This window comes from Megascapheus bottae, chromosome 20, assembly GCF_031878675.1.
Source record: "Megascapheus bottae isolate mThoBot1 chromosome 20, mThoBot2.hap1, whole genome shotgun sequence".
NCBI lineage: Eukaryota > Metazoa > Chordata > Mammalia > Rodentia > Geomyidae > Megascapheus > Megascapheus bottae.
Window position 1 is genome coordinate 12,715,602 of NC_143528.1, and position 22,553 is coordinate 12,738,154.

General features: G+C 42.9%; 1 protein-coding gene across 3 annotated transcripts in view; it reads left to right on the forward strand.

Annotated features, from left to right (window-relative positions):
* Nucleotides 1–19,043, forward strand: part of Prag1 (PEAK1 related, kinase-activating pseudokinase 1) — a 40,960-nt gene extending 21,917 nt beyond the window's left edge. For 2 of the 3 annotated variants that reach the window (XM_090353981.1, XM_090353980.1), the window contains 4 exons: nt 2,629–2,721; nt 3,409–3,566; nt 11,049–11,803; nt 17,556–19,043. In XM_090353981.1, coding sequence (XP_090210107.1) covers nt 2,629–2,721; nt 3,409–3,566; nt 11,049–11,803; nt 17,556–18,680 — 2,131 coding nt within the window. In that variant the 3' untranslated portion in view covers nt 18,681–19,043. The remainder of the gene's footprint in view (nt 1–2,628; nt 2,722–3,408; nt 3,567–11,048; nt 11,804–17,555) is intronic. The other variant, XM_090353982.1, reaches the window with a different exon arrangement.
* The last annotated feature ends 3,510 nt before the right edge of the window (nt 19,044–22,553 follow it).

Here is a 22,553-nt window from a genome sequence, read left to right on the forward strand (position 1 = left end):
TCTTTGATTGAGACATCAAAAGCAACATTTCGCTTCCTTTTAGTGATTTAAAAGATGCACTTTCCTCACTTAAATGCGATTCTTTAGCTCTTTTCCCTCTTTTAGCTCTTTTTGTCATTACTAAGCCTAGTTAGTTAGGAATGTGACACTCCTCTCTGAGTGTTTGCTAGAATTTAAAGAGTTAGGCTCAAACTGCAGGCTGGCATTATTTGCCTTTTCAGGTCTTGAGTTCCAGTGGCAGAATGCTCTCCACCAAGTATACATGTCCTCTACAGTCAATCAGGCTGTGAAGGAGGCTTTGCCTCAGGGCCACTAAAGTTCTAGCAAGCCCTGTGAAGTTTGAGCTAAGGGCTCTGCCACACACTGGGGCCTTGGTGTCCCTTAAGGGTTGAACGCTCTTGTTCTGGAAGCTCTAGGGTATTTTTAGATGAGGCTTGTTCCTATGAATGAGGAAGTCTAGCAGATGGCTCTTCCGGCTGGATTTTTTTTTTCTTTAGCTTTCTACCAATGGTGGATGGAGACTACTCTCCTGCAAAGCTTTGGCTTCCCAGGACAATGAGGGGAAAAGCCATTCAAACAGCAGTGGCAGCAGCTGCAGGGGCTGTCTGGAAGGACGTTGTGCCACTGAGTCGTATTTCACACAGCTCTCCTGTGACTCTGCCCATAATCAGCAGTGGGAGGCAGGAAAGGAAGTTGGAAAAAGAACAAGTCGTTTATCACATCTGTGGAGGCCATACTCACTGGAGCTGATAAGAAAGCTGTTCTCCCAACAGAGAGAAGACCATGGAGTGTGTGTTTCTTTTATTCACAGGAGCCAGTTCCATAAATTAAATAGCATCAAACTTTATGAAACGTGACTGTACCAGTTTTGTGAAAGATAAATCAAATCATTCATGTAGGCAACATGACATTTTAAAAATGAGTATAACTTAATGCTGGTGGCTCACACCTATAATCCTAGCTACTTAGGAAACTCAGATCTGAGGATGAATGTTTAAATCCAGTTTGGTCAGAAACATCTGCAAGATTCTTTTTTCAAACTAACCAGCAAACAGCTGGAAGTAGAGGTGTGGCTCAAATGGTAGTGCACCAGCATTGAGAGAAAAAGCCAAGTGAGAGTGCACAAGCCCTGAGTTTAGGTACTGGCACACACACACACACAGTACAGATTTGTCACATCTTGTTGAGTGTATGTAGTCTTTGTATTTTCATCTCTGAGAATACTCCATTAGGGTTCTGAAAAAGTCGTGCCTTTTCCAGGGATTCATAAGAAGTCTTCCGCATACACAGACTGATGAATTAAAGCCAGTTGGTGGCAAGCTGGCCTTTTATTTTAAATTTGATGTGGTTTTGCTCATTAACTGATTAAAATGGCCATCCTCAAAAGGTACAGATGGCACAGGTTTCCAGGGTGGAAGCTTTTTGATAGAGTTCTGGTCAAACTTGAGGTTTCTTAGTCTTCCATCCAAAACCCACACAATACTGTTTGTAGACCTGAGCCTGTATCACAGAAAGACACAGATTTTTTTTTTTTTCTGTGTGCTTGGTAAAACTCTATAAAGCTCTGGCTTCTCCCTTGTGAGAAAAAGACTGAGAAGGAACAACCCCAGGCCTCATCATGAAGGCTATCAGAAGGGGAAACTAGCTCTCTTGTACTGGCCTGTTCCCGCATGTGGCTTTATGGAAGTCTTTCTGTGTCCCTTTCTTTGTCCCACATGTTTGGGAAGGTGGACATTCACGGGGTCATTGAGGCTTTCATGGTTTTTTTCCTACCAGAAATGTCTAATTTATCAAGTATTTCAAGCATACAAAGATGTTCAAAGAATAAATGATCTTTGTATGCCTTCAAGATTTTTCTAACATTAACATTTTGTGTCTTTTAAGTTTCGCTCTTTACTCTCTCATATAGTTGTTGTCTTCCCTTTTGTTTTGTTTTTTGATTTATTATGTTAGTACTGAGGTTTGATCTCAGGGCCTCAAAATCCCATTCAGTTTGTTTACTTGCTAGTTCATCTTTCAGGGCTAGCACACAACTCTTGGATCCACCTTCAACCCTGGATTTTGCTGGTTATTTTGGAGATGGAGTCTTGTGGACTTTTCCACCTTAGCTGTCCTTAAACTACCATCTTCCAGATCTCAGCCACCTAGGCATGAGGCACCAGCACTAGGTTTCATTGCACTTTGTAATTGGTGTCGTTCATCTATTTCTTGTGTTCACAGGCATTTTTTTTTATATTCTGACTACCAATCCTTAATTAATTATGTGGTTGTGAACAGGCCACATATGCAGTTCTGAGTGTTATAGCATATTTTCTGAAGAGCATTTCATGAGAGCAAACAAACATTCTCTAGATTTTTCTGTTAGAAACAAGGGATTCAGTGACTATGAAAACAAACGAAGGCCTGACAGTGTTGAACACAAAGAACAATCAATGGACTCCTGACTGTGAGGTCGTGTGCATGAAGTAAGGAAGCTCTGATCCAAAGCAATACTATGTTTCTTATAGCAGATACTGAGATGTAGCCTGCTGTAGTAGAATGAGAAAGTCATCAGGAAATATCACCTCAAATAAATGTGGGTAATTCCTAACAGAAGAGCTGGACTGATTGCCCTCTGTCTCACATCAGGCCAGCTGTGAATATTCATGTGATTGTTGGAAAGGGGGAAGGAGAAAGCAGTAAGCTAAACACGCTACCTAATAATGGAATGTCTTCTCCAGGGTGAGTTCTTTTTGCCTTAAGCTGGTATTCCTGTCTTTCATAGGATGATAATACTGTCTTGAGATTCACCAAAATATTCGCAGATAATCAAAGAGCAGATTTATGATTCGAGAATAAAGGTTAACTTGGCTCCATCAGGCATTTCACTGGAAGTCTGATTAAAAGTTAGATAAATTTTTCATTAATTCTAAGGAACAACCTAGACTCTCCAAAGCCATGGCAATAGAGTCCTGGGCAAATAAAGAACCCTATTTCCCTAGTTTTAGTCCTAATTTGCAATTTGTTTGGAGTCTTTCAAGCACAACTCAGTCTTTACAGATCTCTGAATATTGGCTTACATGATGTTTCGATTCTTATTTTTAGAAATGTTATATGGGATATAATGGATGGTGCAACTATTTCAGCAATGGGGTAAGAATGTGAAGGCAACTCTTTCAAAGTCTTGAGTTTGGTGCTTGTTGGATTTTTATAAACTTTCTTACCCTAACCCAATTCAAGAAATCTCCTGACTTTCAAGGCTTGTGAAGAACCCCTGTTCTCTCTCTCTCCCAAATCATTTTTTTTTTTTTGTAAACTTGCTGGCATTGACCAGGTCTCACGAACATAGTAGATTCATGATCTATTGGCCTGGTCTCTGAATGGAAACCAGCTGAATCACTTTCATTGTGCATTTCCACCTTTTTCCAGGCACCTTTTAAAGATGAACAAGAGCAGCTCTGATTTGGAAAAAGTGAGCCAGGGCTCTGCAGAAAGCCTCAGTCCATCCTTCAGGGGTGTCCACGTCAGCTTTACCTCTGGCTCCACGGACAGCCTGGCCTCGGACTCCAGAACCTGCAGCGATGGAGGTAACAGAGTGACTCATGACAGATAGGCTTTGATTTTTCTGGGGCTGTGGGCCAGCCCCAGTTCATTGACAGGGTTTGGAAAGGTTGAACAAGGCCTGTTTCTTGATCCTGATTTCCCCATGAAGTTGACCCCACCAGGGAACAGTTAAAGTTTGTTCCCTCATGAATATATGGCAGAAACCTCATCCATGTTATGCTTTGTAATTATAAAGTGCTTTGGTGTGGTAACAAGATGGGAAAAGGTTGTAATTGAAAGCCTGTTGGAAGAATAATCAGCCATATGTATGTGTATACACACATGTGCACGTACACACACATGTATCTATGTATAGATATTTTTCTATGTAGGTATAGCTATATCTTCTATCCATATAGGTATATCTGTATCTATCTGGTATCATATATACATATATATGTGTGTGTATATATATATATATATATATATATATATATATAGAAAGAGAGAGAGAGAGAGAGAGAGAGAGTAGGCAAGAGGGAGGGAGGGAAGTCTATTTTGGCTAAAGTTTCAGCTCAGAATCTCATGCTTGCTAGGCTGGCACTCTGCTTTTTGAGCCATATTCCCCATCCTCTTAGCTTTAAAAAATTCCATCCATTTTGGACTACGATCCTCCTACTATGCTACTTGCATAGCACGGATGGCAGGTACATGCCACTGTGCCTAATTATTGGTTGAAATATGTCTTGCCAACTTTTTCCGGAGGCTGGCCTCAAACTCAGCTTTCTAGTCTGTTTCCTAGGTGGCTGAGATTATAGGCATGAGCCACCATACCCGGCATCCAAGATTAGTTCTAAGGACATTCCACACACACTAGCCATCTTGCCTTCTGTGTCTGTCTCTCTCTGTCTCATTTGCATGCACACATGCACACACATACATGGCAGATGTTTACATAAGTGTTTGTTATTACAGCATAAAAGATTCATCGGATACTGTCCATCTCACACTTTATTCCACACTTTAAAGCAGATTCTTAATTTTTAAAAAAGGGGGAGAGCTCTGATTTTCTTCATTTGTGCCCTGTGTTGGTAGGACTTAAGACCTCTTAACCTTTTGTACTCTCTTGGATTCCCCTAGGCCTACCTTAGTATGGTACTTTAGTTCTGTGCTCACATGCTTTTTCTTCTCATTCCTATGAAAACACTTTGTGTTAATAAGGCTCTATTATAAATGTATTGTCAACAATTTTTTTCTAACTAAAAGACAGATCCTGGCTAAAGCTAGAAGCGTGTAAATCAAACTATGGCATGCTGGGTGGGAAATCTTTGTTAACTCTTGTTTAAAAACAGGAAATATCTTAGCCTGTATTTGGGAAGGATGTAGCAACAGGATTTTCATTTTTTTGCATATTATTCCAGACTCATATCATCTTCCTTTCCTCACCCAGTTATGCAAACCGTAGTGAAGGAGATTATTCCATCGAAGGCTCCCATCAGGTCCATTAGCTCTTGTGCTGGTTGGCTATGTCTAGTCTCTTAAGAGGCTGACATAGAGAAGATTTTTCTGCCAGCCACTAGCCCACTTGGACTGATGAGAACTGGATTGAATCGCTTCACCACTTTCTTATCAGTAAATGATTTCTATTCTCACACTCCTAAGACTCATTAGGAAAGATAAAAGTAAAGGACAGATGAGTGGATAGGATAAGATAGGAAATTGGTCTGTTCAAAGAATGAAGGCTGTTATTAAGGTTTCCAGAAGAGAGAGACTTCAATGCCAGATGAGATCAGGCAAAGATTTTTGAGAGGGTGAGACCTGAGCTCATGTCTGCAGTGTAGCTGGAATCGAGGGCTTTCCAAATTAAGGAATAGTAAAGAGAAGCCAGGAGCTCAGGGAAAATGTATATGTATACGGTGATAGGAAGGCAGTTGGACGCACAGCAGTGCACATAGTGACAGGATATATCAAAGGCACGCAGGGCCTGTCTGTTCAGGTAGGACTTAGGCAACTGCTACAGGTTTGTGAAGACAGTGACACCTAATTAGGACATTTTCTCACATTAGTTTCTGAATAACAGGAATTAAAATGAGTGCATTTTCATGATGATTTCTTCATAACAAGTTGGTCATTCAGAGAAAAAGCAATTCAGATTTTTCATTTCTAGATCAATGAAAGGTACGTACTCTGTCATTACACTGACTCCTGTGAGCGAACCTTTTCTATTCTCTGTTCTTTCATGTGGCTCTGTACCAGAACCACAGTTCTTGCTAGTTTTGATGCTAGCAAGAGGTCTGAGGGAATAGCCTAAGTGGTAGAGTATTCACCTTGTAAGCACTGGGCCTTGAGTTCCGTCCTCACTACCACCAAAAAAAACTGAAATGAGAAAGGATGGAGAGCGGCGGGGAAGAGGAGAGAGGGGAGAGGAGGGAAGGAGAGGAGGAAGGAAAGAAGGAAGGAAATTATTCATCTGATAGATATTTATTGTCTGCAGAGTATGTGTTGGGTACAATTCTAGATGCAGTACCCACCTCAAAACTGCCCACTTCTTTCTCTGTGGGGCAACTAGCCAATGCAGCAGAAAATGACTTGGGGAAGGATCACGTCCAGAGGGATAGAAAGAGGTAGGAATAACTGTTGACAGAAGAGACAGGGAAGTTCATGAAAATCATACTTCAATCAGAATGAGTAACAGCTTGACCTTCCTTCACCAAGCACTTGCATTCCTCTAACTATCATCTGTGAGGCGAAATCATATAGGAAGTCCTGTAAAAAATACATCTAAAACTGTCCATCTGAATTCAGTGTATTCTCTGCTTATGAAACAGGTATGTTAGCACACTTGTTGCTAAATTCACAGATCCAATCTAATATATTACTCTGCTGATAATACTGTGATTTATAACACAGTATGCAGCACTATACCCCATGGACACAGCTGAATCATGGATTCAGTTCTGGGAAATCCATTATTGAAGGAAAAAGGGTATATGTCATTGGAAAGCATACTCATTTTTAAGGGTTTCAATGTCCTGTTCTATAGTATTAGCAAAGTAAACTTTCATCTTAAACTGTCCTCTCTAAGCTGAATTTGTGTGTGTGTGTGTGTGTGTGTGTGTGTGTGTGTGTACGCATGCACGTGCACACCAGTCCTGGGACTTAAATTCAGGGCCTGAGTTGTCACCAATCTTTGATTCTATGACTTGAGCCACAGCTCTGCTTCTAACCTTTTTTGGTGGTTAATTGTAAAAAAGAGTCTCACAGACTTTCCTGCTTGGGCTGGCTTTGAACAGCGATGCTCAAATGTCAGCCTCCAGAGTAGATAGGCTTATAAGTATGAGCCACCTGCACATGGCTGCATTTTAAACATATTTATTAATGTGTAAGTTATTTCAGTCAAATTCATACATGTCCTCAAGTCCAGTTCATAAGCAAATTTATAAAATGATGTAGCTATAGGGTTCATTCTCATTCTGTTTTTATACTTACTTGAAAGCTAGAACTGGAGACATTTCATAAAAAAAGGCACACTTGAAACATAAGCATCAAACTAAGATATAGTTAAATCACTTTCATATTTCTTTGTTGATGAGTCCTTTTTGGATGTTGAGCAAAGTTGTTTAGGATTTTTTAAGCACATTTTCCTGAACCAGTGCTTTGCCTGTGATTTGGAAACTATTTTTGGTCATTGGGCATATTTGCTCTTCTTTCTGGCCTTTCTAAATGCAGAGTAACAGCTGCTGTGTTACCTAAGGCCATGTTTATGGAAGACATAGTTTGCCAAGAAAGTCAAGAAAGTGTCAGAGTGGATGCTCTAAGTGGATGTCAGAGAGGACATTCTGCCTGTCAGTTTCTTCTAGAAAGGCCACCTGTTAGCGTCTATTTCAAAGTAATAATAATTAGAATAATTAGAATGTGCTTATAAATCTACAAGTAAACCCAATGGATAGTAAAAGACAAAAAATTATACTTGGATATGATAGAATTAATCAGGACTCTAAACAAAAGAGAATATTCTTAGGAGAGGATCACAAGGGCTCAATAGCTATGAGCATATGATCATACAAAACAATGCTGGAAACAAGAGACTTTTCTCATACTGTTTACATTTATTTTTCTCTATTTTCCCCCTGTTATCACTGTTATTAATTTCTTTAGTCTTTGTCTTGTATGTAAGTTTATCTGGTTTGGGGAGGGAAAGGGGAAGCACAGAAATTGTGGGACAAAGGATGAACTAATTCAGCAGTGATAATCACTAGACACTGTGTTGAAAATCATCTATACAATTTGGAGGGGATGGTGGTTGTGAGTAAAAAAACTGGGAGAAAATGAGGGAGGAGATGACACTGTTCCAAGAGAAGTATACTCATTACCTAATTTATGTAACTGTAACCACTGTGTTTATCACCTTTACAATAAAAAGAGAAACATTCAAATGGTAAAACTTAAAAACAAAACAACAACAAAAGGGGGGATGACCAGTCTGGAGGTAGATTGAGAATCAGGTAGAAAAATCAGGGTTAGAAAGCAACTTGAGCAAAGGATTGGTCCTACCTTGAACACTTCTCAAGGTTGCAGGCAAAAGCAAGAGACCATATCCCCCCCCCCCAAAAAAAAATTAAAACAAACAGAAAAAGGGTAAAGGCATGGCCCAAGTGGTAAAGCCCACAAAATGTGACTGTCCTGATTTAAACCTCAGGACTACCAAAAAGTTTTAAAATCATGGACCAGTCACTCAGATCCTCCCTTATTCCAGGCCTACTTCCTATCTCTGCTCTGGTGATGAAAAAATTGAGCCACATGCACCTCTATGGGCCAGTGTCTCCTGTCCAGAAGGCAGTGGACTTGGGAAATGGATGCCACCTGCCATCTTGTTCAGTTTTCCAGGGATTTGGTGACCAAGGTCCTTTGGGCTTGAAGGATCTCTTAGGAAGGTGTCTTATCTCTGTTTTTTGTTGTTGTTGTTATTGTTGTTGTTGTTGATGGTGGTGGTGGTGGTGGTAGTATTTGTGGGGCTTGAACTCAGGGTCTGCGTGCTCAAGACTACAAGAGCCACAGTGACACTTCCAGTTTTTGAGGAGTTAATTGGAAATAAAAGTCTCATGGGAACTTTTCTGCCTGGGCTGGCTTCAAACCACAATCCTCAGATCTCAGCCTCCTGAGTAGCTTGGATTACAGGCCTGAGTAGCTAGGATTACCAGCACCTGCCTTGTGTCTGACTTTTTAAGATTAGAAGCTAGGCAGCAGTTCCTCCTTTCTCAGCCTCTTCTGCTTGGAGAGGAAATGAATTGTCTGCTTTTGTCTTCCTCCATCTGTGTTTCTGACTGAGCCACTGAGAGCAGAGAGCTTTTTTGGAGAGTGTGGGATGGTAACCCCCTGACTCCAGGATTATAGAATCTACAGAAGGCAGCAGCCAGAAAGGTCTTCTGGCCAGGATCCAGCTGTTTAACACCCTCTCCTCTCTGAAAGGAAAACTTATGTAAAGCTCACTGGTCCCAACTGTGCCCAGACTATTTGATTTATTATTAACCTGAGCCCTCTACGATGGTATATTAATCACTTATTCAGCTTTGCTAATGGGACCCCAACTTACCATTTGTAAAGCAGGGTGAGGAGGGGAGGACTACTGTATGATCTTGATTAGGCACTGAGGAGCTAGAGCAGTTAGTCTACATTCTGGAATGGGCAAGGAAGTGAACTCTCCCAAGAAATCTGAAAGATGTACCAAAAGGAAGGTGTTAGTGTGGGGTCTGTGTCCCTGCAGGAAGCTTCTCAACACAGAATCTCACTGGTGCCCAGCTCCTGTGTTCCTGGCTGCATGGGCCAGGTTTATCTCCTGAGCTTAACAGTCAGGTAGGAGGCCTCTAATGTCAGTCACACACTGATGCAGCTCCAGTCGATAAGGCTGGGTCAGGAAGGTAACTGGTCACCTTGCACAAAGTCAAGTGAGCTCAGAGGCATAAGAGTCAGACTTTCCTATGTGGGTTGACTTCAAACCATAAACTTTAGCCCTCAGCTTCCTAAGTAGTTAGCCTTATAGCACCTGGCTCTTTTAAATGTTTTTTGCATGTGTGGTACTAAGAATTAAACCCAGGGTATTTTCTTTTTGAAGTAGGATCTTGTTAACTTTGTCCTAATTGGCCTTGAATTCATGATCTTCCTGCTTTCACCTCCTGAGTTGTTTGGATTAGAAGTATGTGTCACCACTCTAGGTTTTTGTATGTATATTTTAGACTTAAATTTTCATGTCATTATGAAATCTCCATTTTATACATAGATGCAAAGAACATTGACCAAACTTTACCTTGTATAAACCAGTACTGCATCTCAGCATCTGTTAACCTGCACAAGCTACTTGAATGTTCTTATCCTCTGTAGAAGCCAGTGGCCTGACAGACTCTCCTCACAATCAGGCTCTACACCCCTGTGCTTCATTTTGAGAATCTGGAATCTTGGAAAGACTTACTTTCTCCTACATCTGTTTCCTCATTTATAAAATAACAAACCTTGCCTCTTAAAAGTATGTGGAACTGCCCAATCCTTAGTCTAGCAAATATTTGTGAAAATGTATTAAAGATCTCTACTGTAAAGGGGTTATTTTACACTAGTAAAATACCCTACATAAACCTGCCTTTAAAAATGCACCCCCATGTACATGGTTAAGTTTGTTGTTGCAGGGATAGCATTGTTTTGCAAAGTGTTAGAGAAACTATGTGTCTATCAGGAGAGGTCTAACTAAATTATAATGCTTGCATATGATTGTATATTATTACGAGAGAGGTGTTTAAAGGAAGTAACTAGATCTGTACACTTGAAAAGAAATCTCTGGGATGAAAAGAAAAGCATTATTGCAAACAATGCGTGTCGTATGAAAATGTGTATGGAGTGTGCAAACATGTGTACATGCGTGCACATTTATTTGGGTTGTTGGGATGAGGTGTGAGCAATGGCTGGCAGTGTCCTCTGATGATATGAGACAGAGGTTTAAATATCAGTGTGTACCTTCTTGGTATTTTGAGCTATGTGTGTTGTGTATGTATTTTTCTATTTGAGAAATAAAACATGTTAAATAAATGAATTGCAACCTGGCATGGTGGCTCACGCCTGTAATCCTAGCTGCTCAGGAGGCTGAGATCTGAGGATCAAGGTTCAAAGCCAGCCCAGGCACTAAAGTCCATGAGACCCTTATCTCCAGTTAACCTCTAGAAAATGCAAAGTGGGGCTTGGCTCAAGGGTAGAATGGTATTCTTGAGCTGAAGAGCTCAGGGACAGTGCCCAGGCCCAGGGGTACGGTGGTAGCCCTGAGCTGAAGAGCTCAGGAACAGTGCCCAGGTGGAGTTCAAGCCCCATGACCCACAAGGAAGAAAGAAAGAAGGAAGGAAGGAAGGAAGGAAGGAAGGAAGGAAGGAAGGAAGGAAGGAAGGAAGGAAGGAAGGAAGGAAACAGAAAAAAGTAAAAGGGCATGCAAGATCTAGGCCTGGGTGGTTTTGACCCCTAGCCTGAGAGTTTCTGCTTCTTTTTTTCAGGACCATCATATGAGCCAACCCATTCTCCCACGATCAGCGGGAAGCTCTTTGCTCCTGTCCCATTCCCTTCGGGCTCCACTGAGGATGTGTGCCCCAGTGGCTCTGCCCAGCCCCCTCCACTCCCTCAGAAAAAGATAGTGAGCCGGGCAGCCTCTTCCCCAGACGGTTTCTTCTGGACCCAAGGTTCCCCCAAGCCACGAACAGCAAGCCCCAAGCTGAACCTAAGCCACTCAGAAACCAACGTCTGTGTCCACGATGACTCTCCCTTTAGCTATTCCCTGAGCTCTGGGAACCGCCACCCTCATGTCTTCTCCTCTTCTGAGCCTCTAGAGAAAGCTTTCAAAGGCAATGGCCATTGGACCCCAGCCCCAGGCCTGGCCAGCAGCAAAGGCGACTGTGTGAGTCCCAAGCTCCAATGCACAGCAGCTGTGACCCCCTCCTCCTCCCAGCTGAGTGTAGCCAGCCAGGCCTCCTCCAGCAGCACCCAGCTCCAGCTCCACAGCCTCCTGAACAGCATCAGCAGCAAAGAGGGTACCTATGCCAAGCTGGGAGGACTCTACACTCAGTCCCTGGCCCGCCTTGTAGCCAAATGTGAAGATCTCTTCATGGGTGGCCAGAAAAAGGAACTGCACTTCAATGAAAATAATTGGTCACTCTTCAAGCTGACTTGTAACAAGCCCTGTTGTGACTCAGGAGATGCTATTTATTACTGTGCCACCTGCTCTGAGGACCCCGGAAGCACCTATGCTGTGAAAGTACGTACACCTTTCCTCCATTCTGCAGTATGTTTCCTTAGTCCTTGCAAGAGTGAATCATTGCAGACTTTCCAGAAGGGCTGAGTCCTTTGCTTCCTGTTAATGCTTCCTATCTGATAGTCTCACCCTCTGCCTATCCCAGGACAGGGTGAGATTGGTAGAGATTTGTAGTATGAGTATCAGATGTATGCTGTGCTTCCAGGAATAAATCTTTGTGATCTGGTTTCAATAGGAAAACATCTACTTTGCATTGAAACATAAATGATTCATTTATTTAGCAGGTTTTTGTTGTTTTTTTTTAAACTGAGGGGTTATGCCAGGTATTTTGTGAAAATCTGAAGGCATAAGGGTGAACATGAGATTCCTTACAAAGCTTATGATCTAATAAGATGAATAGCCAACGTGTTATTCTACAAGTGTTAGAGCTAGAAGCAATGCTAACATTTACTGGCATACCCTATACAATTAAATTCTTGGCTGGGTGTGTTAGCTATTGTTATCTGTAGTCCCAACAGTAATTCTACAGAGTGGGTAGGTTGTACAGACAGAAATTTGAGGCTCAAAGTGATTAGTAGGTAGTTAGTAGTGAGCTGGATGGGCCTATTACAGAACAAAGGAATCAGGCAACCTGGCTCACTATACTTAGCCCTGATACTAAATATATGGCATAGTGTTTAATATCCATAAATGATTGTGCTGGGCAAGTTGGACTTCAGGGCTTCATTTAATAACATAGATATAGCAGCATTCTCTAATACAAAGAAATTCCTCCTCCCCAGAGGACATGAGAAGCAAGCATTGCTCCTAATTTCATTAGAAGCCGAAGCCACGAGGAAGCAGGAAAATAAGTCTTAGTCTCCACAGAAGTGAGGCCTAGGGGTTTCCTATTTAATTTTTCTGGAGACTTACTAGCTCCAGGACCTTCACTGTACCATGTGAAAGAGACAGTCTGGAGAATAGCGTACTCAAGAGTATGGTAATCTTAGAATGAGATTACAAGGAAAAACAATATCAATTTGCAGATGTGCCTGGCCTGGTAATTGGGAGGGGGAGGGATCTGAATACTGTTTTGCATGTGCTACTTCATTAGCGCTTCAGTCTAGACGGAATCTAGTCACCTGGGAGCCCACAAGAGAGGGAATGGGGCTCCTTCCCAGTGGAGGTCTGTGTGCCCCAGAGCTCATTTCTTCTGTGCATGTTAAGCAGGGAGCTGGCACTGAAGGCAGAGGCAGCCTTGCTGCAAAGTCCCAAGAAACAATAGCAGGCTGGCACCTGCTTTCCCTCATGCTGGAACTGCCACTCCTGAGCTTACAGAGCTTTCATGTAGCCTGACATCAAGAGGAAGAAAGGGGGGAGACCCTTAGCTTGTGTGCATTTTTTGGTGCCAATTTTATCTTCTAGCCATCTAAAATTCCAGTTGGACATTAGAGATGTATGTTAAGCACCCCTTTCCCATTTAAATGTAGCAGACATGATTTGGGCCCAGATTTTCACCTTTGAATAAGACCCTGGCTCTGGAGTTTAAAATAAAATTTAGCTCCATAAAAAGATTGAAATTTGAACTGAGCTAAAATTTCCATCTAAAATTCTAGAGCCTAAAACTAGGACAGGGACCCTTAGAAATGCGATCCATTGTGTGTGTGTTCATTGTTGGGGACATGAAAGGAGACTGACTCCTTTCTCCATCCTCCTCAATTTCACCCAGCACTATACTTTGTAGAGTGATCCCAGAATGCCCTGACCAGAGCTCCTGGGCTAGTTTAAATATTCCTCACAAAGCATTCCCCTGTGGAGGCTGGTATGGCACTGGGACCCTTCCAAAGGCCCTGTTCATTTGCTGATTTTGAAATGCATCCCTCCAGGTTGCCATTTTACCTTACTCCTTCATTTACATCTCAGTATAAATTGTCAGGAGCTCAAGCAGAGCACTGGACCCAGGCCTTTCATAGCCCAGAAGAAAGGGGATCTTGGAAACCTCTCCCAGGCCCTCACAGCTGCACTTCTAGGGTTGTACAATACCTGCTTTAGCCATCTCTAGATTGCTCAGCTACTCCACAGGGCTACAGCTGAAGCAGCCAAAGCAGTCTCCATAGCAACCTCTTCCACAAAGCCTTTACCGTGGGCTTGACAGGATGCAGAGCACCCCACCTGCCTTGTTTTATCCATCCTCACCAGCCCCCCAGGAACTACCACTGCCCAGTTAAACAGAGGAGAAGGTAGACCTTAAATACCAAGATCATTCTTATTAATGAATTAAACATTTGCACAGTCATCTGCCCACAAAATATACCTATAACCCACAAAACGACCTCAAATCACTTTTCAGCCCTTTGGGCACAAGCACAGGATAGGAAAGAAACTGAGTGGATCTGAACCATGCTACATCTTGTATTAGGCCACACACTGGAATCATGGGTCCCTTTTTCCCCCATTTTTCCTTTTTGTGCCAATACTGGAACTAGAACCCAGGGCCTGGGATTTGTCCTTTAGGGTTTTTTTTCCCACTTCAAGCTAGCACTTTACCACTTGAGCCATACATAGATGTACTTCTGACCTTTTACTGATAAATTGGACATAAGGGTCTCATAGACTTTCCTACTTAGGCTGGTTTTAAACTGTCATTCTCAGATCTCAGCCTCTTGAGTAGTTAGGATTACAGGTATGATCCACCAGTGCCTGGTTTAAGGGTATTTGCTATAGTGCTCTATTTATTCATACTTGTGTGCTTTTGGTTGGATTTCGTTATTTGAAATGAACCCCATGTAGAGTACCAAAGTGCTCGTGTGCAGGAAACACAGGGCTGTATGGGCCTTACAAAAACTATAATAGTATTTTGGCTATTTATTCAGTGTCAGTTGTATATATTAAATAAAATAGATGCACACATAAAAGGTCATGTAATAATCATTTGATGAAAAAACCTGGCTCTGTATTTCCCCTAAGAGCACTCACTCAATATTTGATAATTCATTATTTATAGTTACCTAATAGAACATAGCTACTTTAAATAATAAGAATCTCCTAGAAGCTTCCAAAGGTTACAGACTTGATATTTGAAACCAAGTCTTTTGCATTCTGAAGCCTGCGGAACATTTCCCAGTTGTCTCGTCATAGGTAAATAATCTCTAAAATCCTAAGGTTCCTCTACAATTAGAGTTGGATTTCAGGAAAATAAATGAGACATTGTATGAATGTTGCATAGGGTCACAGCAAGAGTCCAGTGTGACAGTTGGGTGTGAGAGAATCCTAATGATGTACTTCCACCTGTCTCCAGGTGGCACAACAGATGGTGGCCAGCCAGCCCCGAAATATTTATGTACAGGATTCCTTTTGAAGACTTTTGCTCCCAAAATGCATTTGGTTTGATAGTTCTAGAAGACTGCCCTTTAAAACCTGGGGACAAAACAGGTGTGGTGGCACATACTCTGCAATCCCAGCCACACAGGTGGTAGAGATAGGAGGATGGAAGCCATTCATAGCAAAATAAATCAACAAACAAACAAATAAGAAGGATGGGCATGGCAGTCCTGGTGTCCCAGTTATTCAAGTCAGATAGACAGGAGGATCATGGGCTGAGACTAGTCTAGTAAAAAAAACTCGAGACTATCTGAAAAGTACTAAAAGGGTTGTAGGGTCTGGCTCAAGTAGTGTAGTACTTGCCTAGTACTGAGTTCAAAACCCAGTTCAGGAAAAACAAACAACAAAACAACTACATACAATATCATTCCCACATGTTTGCCAAGATCACATTTGATAGTGTCATGGCAAGGAATGTCTGGGGTAAATATGCTTCCTTTTCTATTTTTATTCTGCTTCCACTATAGAGAGGTTACTAAATCAATGTTTCTTACTCACACCCCCAATTCTAGTCTAAACTCTTTGGTGCCAGGTTTCACACCAAAAGTCCAGGTAGCTGCAATATTAATGGGTGTGTGTGTGATAGGACTTCTGAAACCACTGCTTTTAGGATTGAGTACTTTGCAAACACTGCCAGAACCCTCAACTGCAGCTCAGAGGGGTTTATATTGATGACTAGCAGTTCACAGGAAATTGTGAGGTGTTTTTCTTCTCCAGATTATACCCAAACAATTGCCTCTATAAAGCCTGAATGTTAATTTTGTATTTGCAGACACTTTACTAGACTGGAGTTATTTAAAATAATGAGAATCTCAAGTAACTTCCCAAAGGTTACAGAGTTGATATTTAAATCCAAATCCATCTCTTGCATAATTTCTGTTGAAGAGACAGAGACGAAGAGACCATTACCATCATCAATTCCAACCTGTGTAATTACAGGGAAATCAAGGCCCTAGAGAGTACCTTCAGGCTGGCTCTAGACTCTCCAGCTGAATAGCAGCTGGATGATGATTAGTATGGCACAGGTGGCTGGCACTGTCATTAGTATGATCAGCAGAGATAGTGAGGACCCAGCTATGTGATTCACCAGGTGTCCTTCCCTCCCCCCCCCAACTCCCCACGGAGCCTGAGATCATCTACCTTGTTTATTGTTTCCTTCAGTTCAGTGGGTGCCCAGGGCACCATGGTTTATTATTCCCTAGGGAGCCAGCAGATGTCCTGATTGACTTTTAGAGAAGTGTGTATTCTTATAGGTCATACCAGCCAGTAGGGGTTGGGGATTTGGCTAGATCTAAAAAGTAAGATAAACTAAGAGATGAGGAAGCTAACATGATCTGCAGCCTCTCTGTAGTTCTGAGCATCCCAGAAGTGAAATGTACCCCCTGTCAGGTGGCCCAGCCTCAGGTGAGAGGCCTGAGGAATGAGGCAAAAACTGACAGTGACTTTGTAAAGTCTGCTCTGTGGATAGGGGTATGCCTTGTTCCCAGAATCACACTGGTTACTGTCTATGGGGCCCCACCCTCCTAGAACCATTGGTCATTTTATGTTCAACTTTTTAGAAATTGTCAAATTCTTATAAAGTGGCTGTGTTATTTTGCATACCCACCAGCAATACATGAGAGTTCTTGTTGCTGCACGACCTCATAGATACTTAACTAGCATGTCTTTCTGGCTTTTCTACTTGGCATGAGCTCTTCCTCTGTGGTACTGATATATATTTTTTTTAATTTCCTTATTGAGGCTTTCATTCATTGATTCGGTTACATATGATCTAGGATGATGGACTGAGCATCTTGTCACGTGATTTTGGCCACTTGAGGGGTTTTTTTGTGGCATATAATCTCTTCTTTGAGGTGTTTTTTGTATGTCCAAATTGTAAACGGTTTTTTTGGGGGGGTACATTTTAAGTAATGTAAGTCCTTTATTGGACATATGTTTGACCAAAGTTTTGTCCCAATTTTGCGTTACTTATCTTTACAATGTCTGAAAGTTGTCTCTTGAGGCACAAAAATTTTGAGTTCTGAGTTTTGGAATTTATGGATTTCTTCCATAGGTAGACCATGCTTGAATGTGATGGCTAAAACTCACTGTCCAAACAAACAGACAAACAAATCACTGTCCAAATCAAGGTCCTTAGCTATTCACTTTTACATTTCTTCTTATTTTTTCCCCCCTGAAATTTGTCTGTTTTAGTTCTTGCCCTGAAAGTTTTATTTTTTACCCCATTGAGTTAATCCCATGTGGTAAGGGCTTTCGATGGCCTTTGATTAATTTTCGATTACCTCGATTACCTTACCTGCACAGTGGATGCCAAATGTCCCAACATCTGTGGTACAAAACCACGAGCAGAGCCATGGATCTCCCTCTTGACCCTCTTCTCCTCCTCCTCCTACAGATCTGCAAAACCCCTGAGCCCAAAACAGCCTCTTACTGCAGCCCCTCCGTGCCTGTGCACTTCAACATCCAGCAGGACTGCGGCCACTTCGTCGCCTCGGTGCCCTCGAGCATGCTCTCCTCCCCAGACCCGTCCAGGGACTCTCCGCCCGCGCCCCCCTCCCCGGTCCCAGCTCAGGAGCAGGACTGCGTGGTGGTCATCACCCGAGAGGTGCCCCACCAGACCGCCTCCGACTTCGTGCGGGACTCGGCCGCCAGCCACAGCGCCGAGCCAGAGGCCTACGAGCGACGTGTGTGCTTCCTGCTCCTCCAGCTGTGCAACGGGCTGGAGCACCTCAAGGAGCACGGCATCATCCACCGGGACCTGTGCCTGGAGAACCTGCTGCTGGTGCACTGCAACCCCCAGGCCTCGCCGGGGCGCCCCTCCTCCGCCGCCCCTGCAGCCCCAGCAGGGGGAGGAGGAGGCAGCTGCGCCCAGGGCCACCCAGCAGCTGTCCCTGCCTGCCAGGCAGTGCCTGGTGAGAAACAGTTACCCCGGCTCATCATCAGCAACTTCCTGAAGGCCAAGCAGAAGCCCGGTGGCACCGCCAACCTGCAGCAGAAGAAGAGCCAGGCCCGGCTGGCCCCGGAGATCGTGTCCGCCTCTCAGTACCGCAAGTTCGACGAGTTCCAGACGGGCATCCTCATCTACGAGCTGCTCCACCAGCCCAACCCGTTCGAGGTGCGAGCCCAGCTGCGGGAGCAGGATTACCGGCGGGAGGACCTGCCCGCGCTGCCGGCCCTGTCCCTGTACTCGCCGGGCCTGCAGCGGCTGGCGCATCTACTGCTGGAGGCCGACCCCATCAAGCGCATCCGCATCGGCGAGGCCAAGCGCGTGCTGCAATGCTTGCTGTGGGGGCCCCGGCGGGAGCTGGTGGAGCAGCCGGGCTCCTCGGAAGAGGCGCTGTGCGGCACGCTGCACAACTGGATCGACATGAAGCGAGCCCTGATGATGATGAAGTTCGCCGAGAAGGCGGTGGACCGCAGGCGCGGCGTGGAGCTGGAGGACTGGCTGTGCTGCCAGTATCTGGCATCCGCAGACCCCGGAGCGCTCTTGCAGTCGCTGAAGCTCCTGCAGCTTCTGTGAGCCAGACCCTTTTCCATGCCTGCCCCTGGCCTTGCCCGGCCCTCCACTCGCCTCCCTGCGAAATGGTACAAATGACTCTCCTGTTCGGGTGTAATGTATACGAATACATATGCATATATAATATAATTATGAAAGACTAAGAATGCCCACGTCCCCCACCAACTCCCTCCATGTTTGTCCTGTAATTTATGTATATTTGTAGCCCTGGGCAAGGAAAATTCTGCTGATAGAATGAAATCTGGACTTTGGTCTTGCCATATCTGTATGGAATCTCCTCACACCCTCATCAAATTGTTATTTAAAACAACAAGGACAACCACGTCAATAAACAGTGACAGAAATCTTGATTGACTGACAAGCAAAGCTCTTTTATTACCAAGTAGTCTACATTCGTGTCTTTGGTGGATACTAGTGTATAGAATCCCAGGCTCTCTTGAAATGCCCTTGATCTTGCCCTTCTCAGATAGAGCAGCAGTCAGCAGAGGCCCTGTGGGTACTGGTTAATCTTCCCTGCTTCTCTTCCTACTCAAACGGCCTCCTGGGGAAGAATCCGATGGGTGTGGAATTCAATCCCACTGATTCAAACCCATTTCCAATTTGTTCCAAACCCTGCAACCCCACTATGTTCCCATGAAAAGACAGCATAACACAGGACCACTTAGCAGACAAGGCCTGGGTAGGACTTGAAAGGACAAAAGATGATGTCCAAAGCAAGGGTCAGAATTGTAGGACTGGGCCATATACAGGAGGTGTTGGCATAGATGGGAGAGTGGGAGGAGTGCCATTGGCTTTTAAGTTCCTACCCATCATGCATCTCCAGACTCCAACCAATGAGACCCCAGACAGCAAGGGAGGCAGTGCCCCTAGGTAGGGAGATGCTGGAGACTAACTGAATGTAGTACATTTTGGTGAAGCATTCACTGTGCCAGATAAAGCCACCTCATGCAAGCATGCAACTCTGCATCCAGCTCTCAGCCAGTTGCCAAAAGCTCATTTAACACATTTATAGGCCCTTGAGATCTACTAAGGCTGATATCTGTCCCCTTGCCTTTAAAAATGAATATGATTCTGAGGCAGCAGCTCTTCCTTCCTTCAGATTATTTCCATACACAACTGATTTATTTGAAGGTAAATGGCCCAAGACCTTTGTATTCTACCTGAAGGGTAATATTTCAGCTACTGAACTAATTAATTTTAGGACCTAGTTAATGAATATGGGCAATTTTTTTTTAAATGCCAAGATCTTAATAGGTTTCCTAGAAATCTGGGAATGTGTTTGCGACCCTCCAGAATGAGGAGCTCTCCCAGGTTTCCTTCTGCATATTAATTAACTCCACTCATGACAAATCTACCTTCTGGCCTCTTGACTTCACCTACACACATCCACATTTCCATGTGTCTGGTGGAGGTGACAGAATACCTGCAGGCATTTTGTAAATTTCAGTTGTTGCCTGAATGTTAAAAGGAAAACTGGCTATAATCTGGCTTCTCAACTGTGTACACCAGAAATCTTTGAATATAAAAAAATCATAACTCACTGAAGGATCGATCTATCTGCTTTGGAGGACATTGTTTTGTCAGTGGTTAGTTCCTGGGAATTTTCCAGACAAACCCTTCCCCCTCAATTTGCTATCATTTTGCTTTCTTGTCCTTTCTTCCTTCAAATAAATAAACAATAGAGAGTGAGGAACAAAACTCTGCCAGGAGAATGCACTGCCACTTGAAAGCATATTTTTAACCCCTGAATAATTGCACCTTCTTGAAATACCACCCACCTTAGGGAAAAAAATATAATTGAGGCTGTGCAAACAGTTTTAGAAATCAAAATGAAGCAAAAAGGACATAAAAGAGCAAGCTACAGCAATAAATTCTGCTGGGGAAAAAAAAAAAACAGGAGCAATTAAACTTACTTCTGAGCCAGCCCACCAGCCTAGAAAAAGAAACCAAAAAGAAAGGCTGCAGAATTCTTTTTTGTGTAATCTAAGGGAATCGTTCATCCAAGAAGAACAGATCTCCACCTAGCATCTGGTTCTAAAGAAAACTTGTCCAATGGTCTTTGAAAGAGCATTTTTTTTTCTAAAATAATGCTCTGTCTGAATGGGAGGGGAAGAGGGTACTGAGGCTTGAACTTAGAGCCTGGTACTTTGTCTGATCATGGCTGGTGCTCTACCACTTGAGCCAGGCCTCCACTTCTGGCCTTTTGTTAGTTAACTAAAGAGAAACTCTCACAGACTTGTCAGTATGGGCTGGCTTCTAGTCACAGTTTTCAAATCTCAGTCAGCTAAGTAGTCATGATTGCAGGCGTGAGCCACCAGATCCCTGTTAAGCCTATTTCTTATATATACTATTGGCAAATTCCTATGTGGAGTCTAGTTGCATCATGGCAACTCTTTAGAGTGATTGTCTTTCCTTTATTCCATTTATCCATCATCATAAATGGTAAGTCATGTGGCTTCAAATATGAGGTTTGGGAAACTATTTTAGTCACACCAAATACAGAAGTTCAATTGAGATGGATGACTTTAACTCACAGAAAACTCCAACATAATGATAGATTAAATCCAGAAGCAATTAGTTTTGTTGTGCAAGAGTGATAGGCAGAAGGAACCAGGGACCATTTTATGAGTACAATCACACAGCATCTGGCCTCTTAATATTTCTGCTCAGGGCAGTGGGTAGGCATGCTTCAGTGGTTCAGGGTATGTTTAGCGTGCACAGGGCCTTTGGGTCAATCCACAAAATCACCAAAATAAATAAAGTGAACAAAAGCTTTTAGAAACATATTTCTATGTGTGAGTTCCTTCTCTCCTCCCTCCCACCCCCACCATTTTCTTGGCTTTAAACCCAACTACTGGTATTTAAATCTCCAGCTTCTCTTCTCTCCAATTCTGAGTCAAATCTTCTCTATGTTCTTATGTAATTTTTGTTAACAAGTTTTTTCCATTTTTATGCCAAGATGAGGAATCATTTTTCTTATCTTAAGTTCTTCCCTGGAGGAGTTATGAAGCCTCACATCTAAAAATGTTCATATGCTTGCCAAAAGCAGGATAGGCACTTCAGGAATTATTTGTTTATTATGACACATGGCTCTGTTCTAAAAAAACTGAGCTCCAGGGAGCTGAAGTTACTGCTTTATATATAACATTTACTAGTTTCCAAGCACATCAGCTGGAGAAAACCCGTTTGTGATGTTCACTAAACATTGTGATGATTTTGAAGGAAGACACATGTTCCTTCAATGATTTCTCTGAATATCGCTCTAAAGACATAGCTAAGGGGCCAGGAGCATGGCCTGGTGGTAGAGTGCTTGCCTAGTATACACGAAGCCCTGGGTTTGATTCCTTAGTACACATACACAGAAAAAGCCAGAAGTGGTGCTAGTGGTAAATCACTAGCCTTGAGAAAGCCCAAGGACAGTGCTCAGACCCTGAGTAAAAGTCACAGAACTGGGAAGAACAAAAACAAAAACAAAACAGTCAAAAAGTGAGCTAGCTCTTTTTCACTCTACTGAACAAGAATCTTTGAGATCTAAAGATAAGCTTTCTAAATCTCACTAAAAATAGATTCAAGATGCAAATCCACTCTTATTAGAGAATGAAGAGAATGATATGAATGGAATTGATTCATTGGAAGCCAAAATTTTAACCTAGCTATGTCCTTGCTATAGATGATAGATAGGTAGATAGATAGATAGATAGATAGATAGATAGATAGATAGATAGAGAGAGAGAATGAGTGTAGAATGTGTCATGATAATGGGATATGTTGGCAAATTATTCTTTCTCCTTTCCAAAGCTAATGGGGGTAAATGGGCAGCCTATGTGTAAGTGATATCCCTGGAAAAGAATTAGGAAGCTGCCTGAGGAGTTTTCA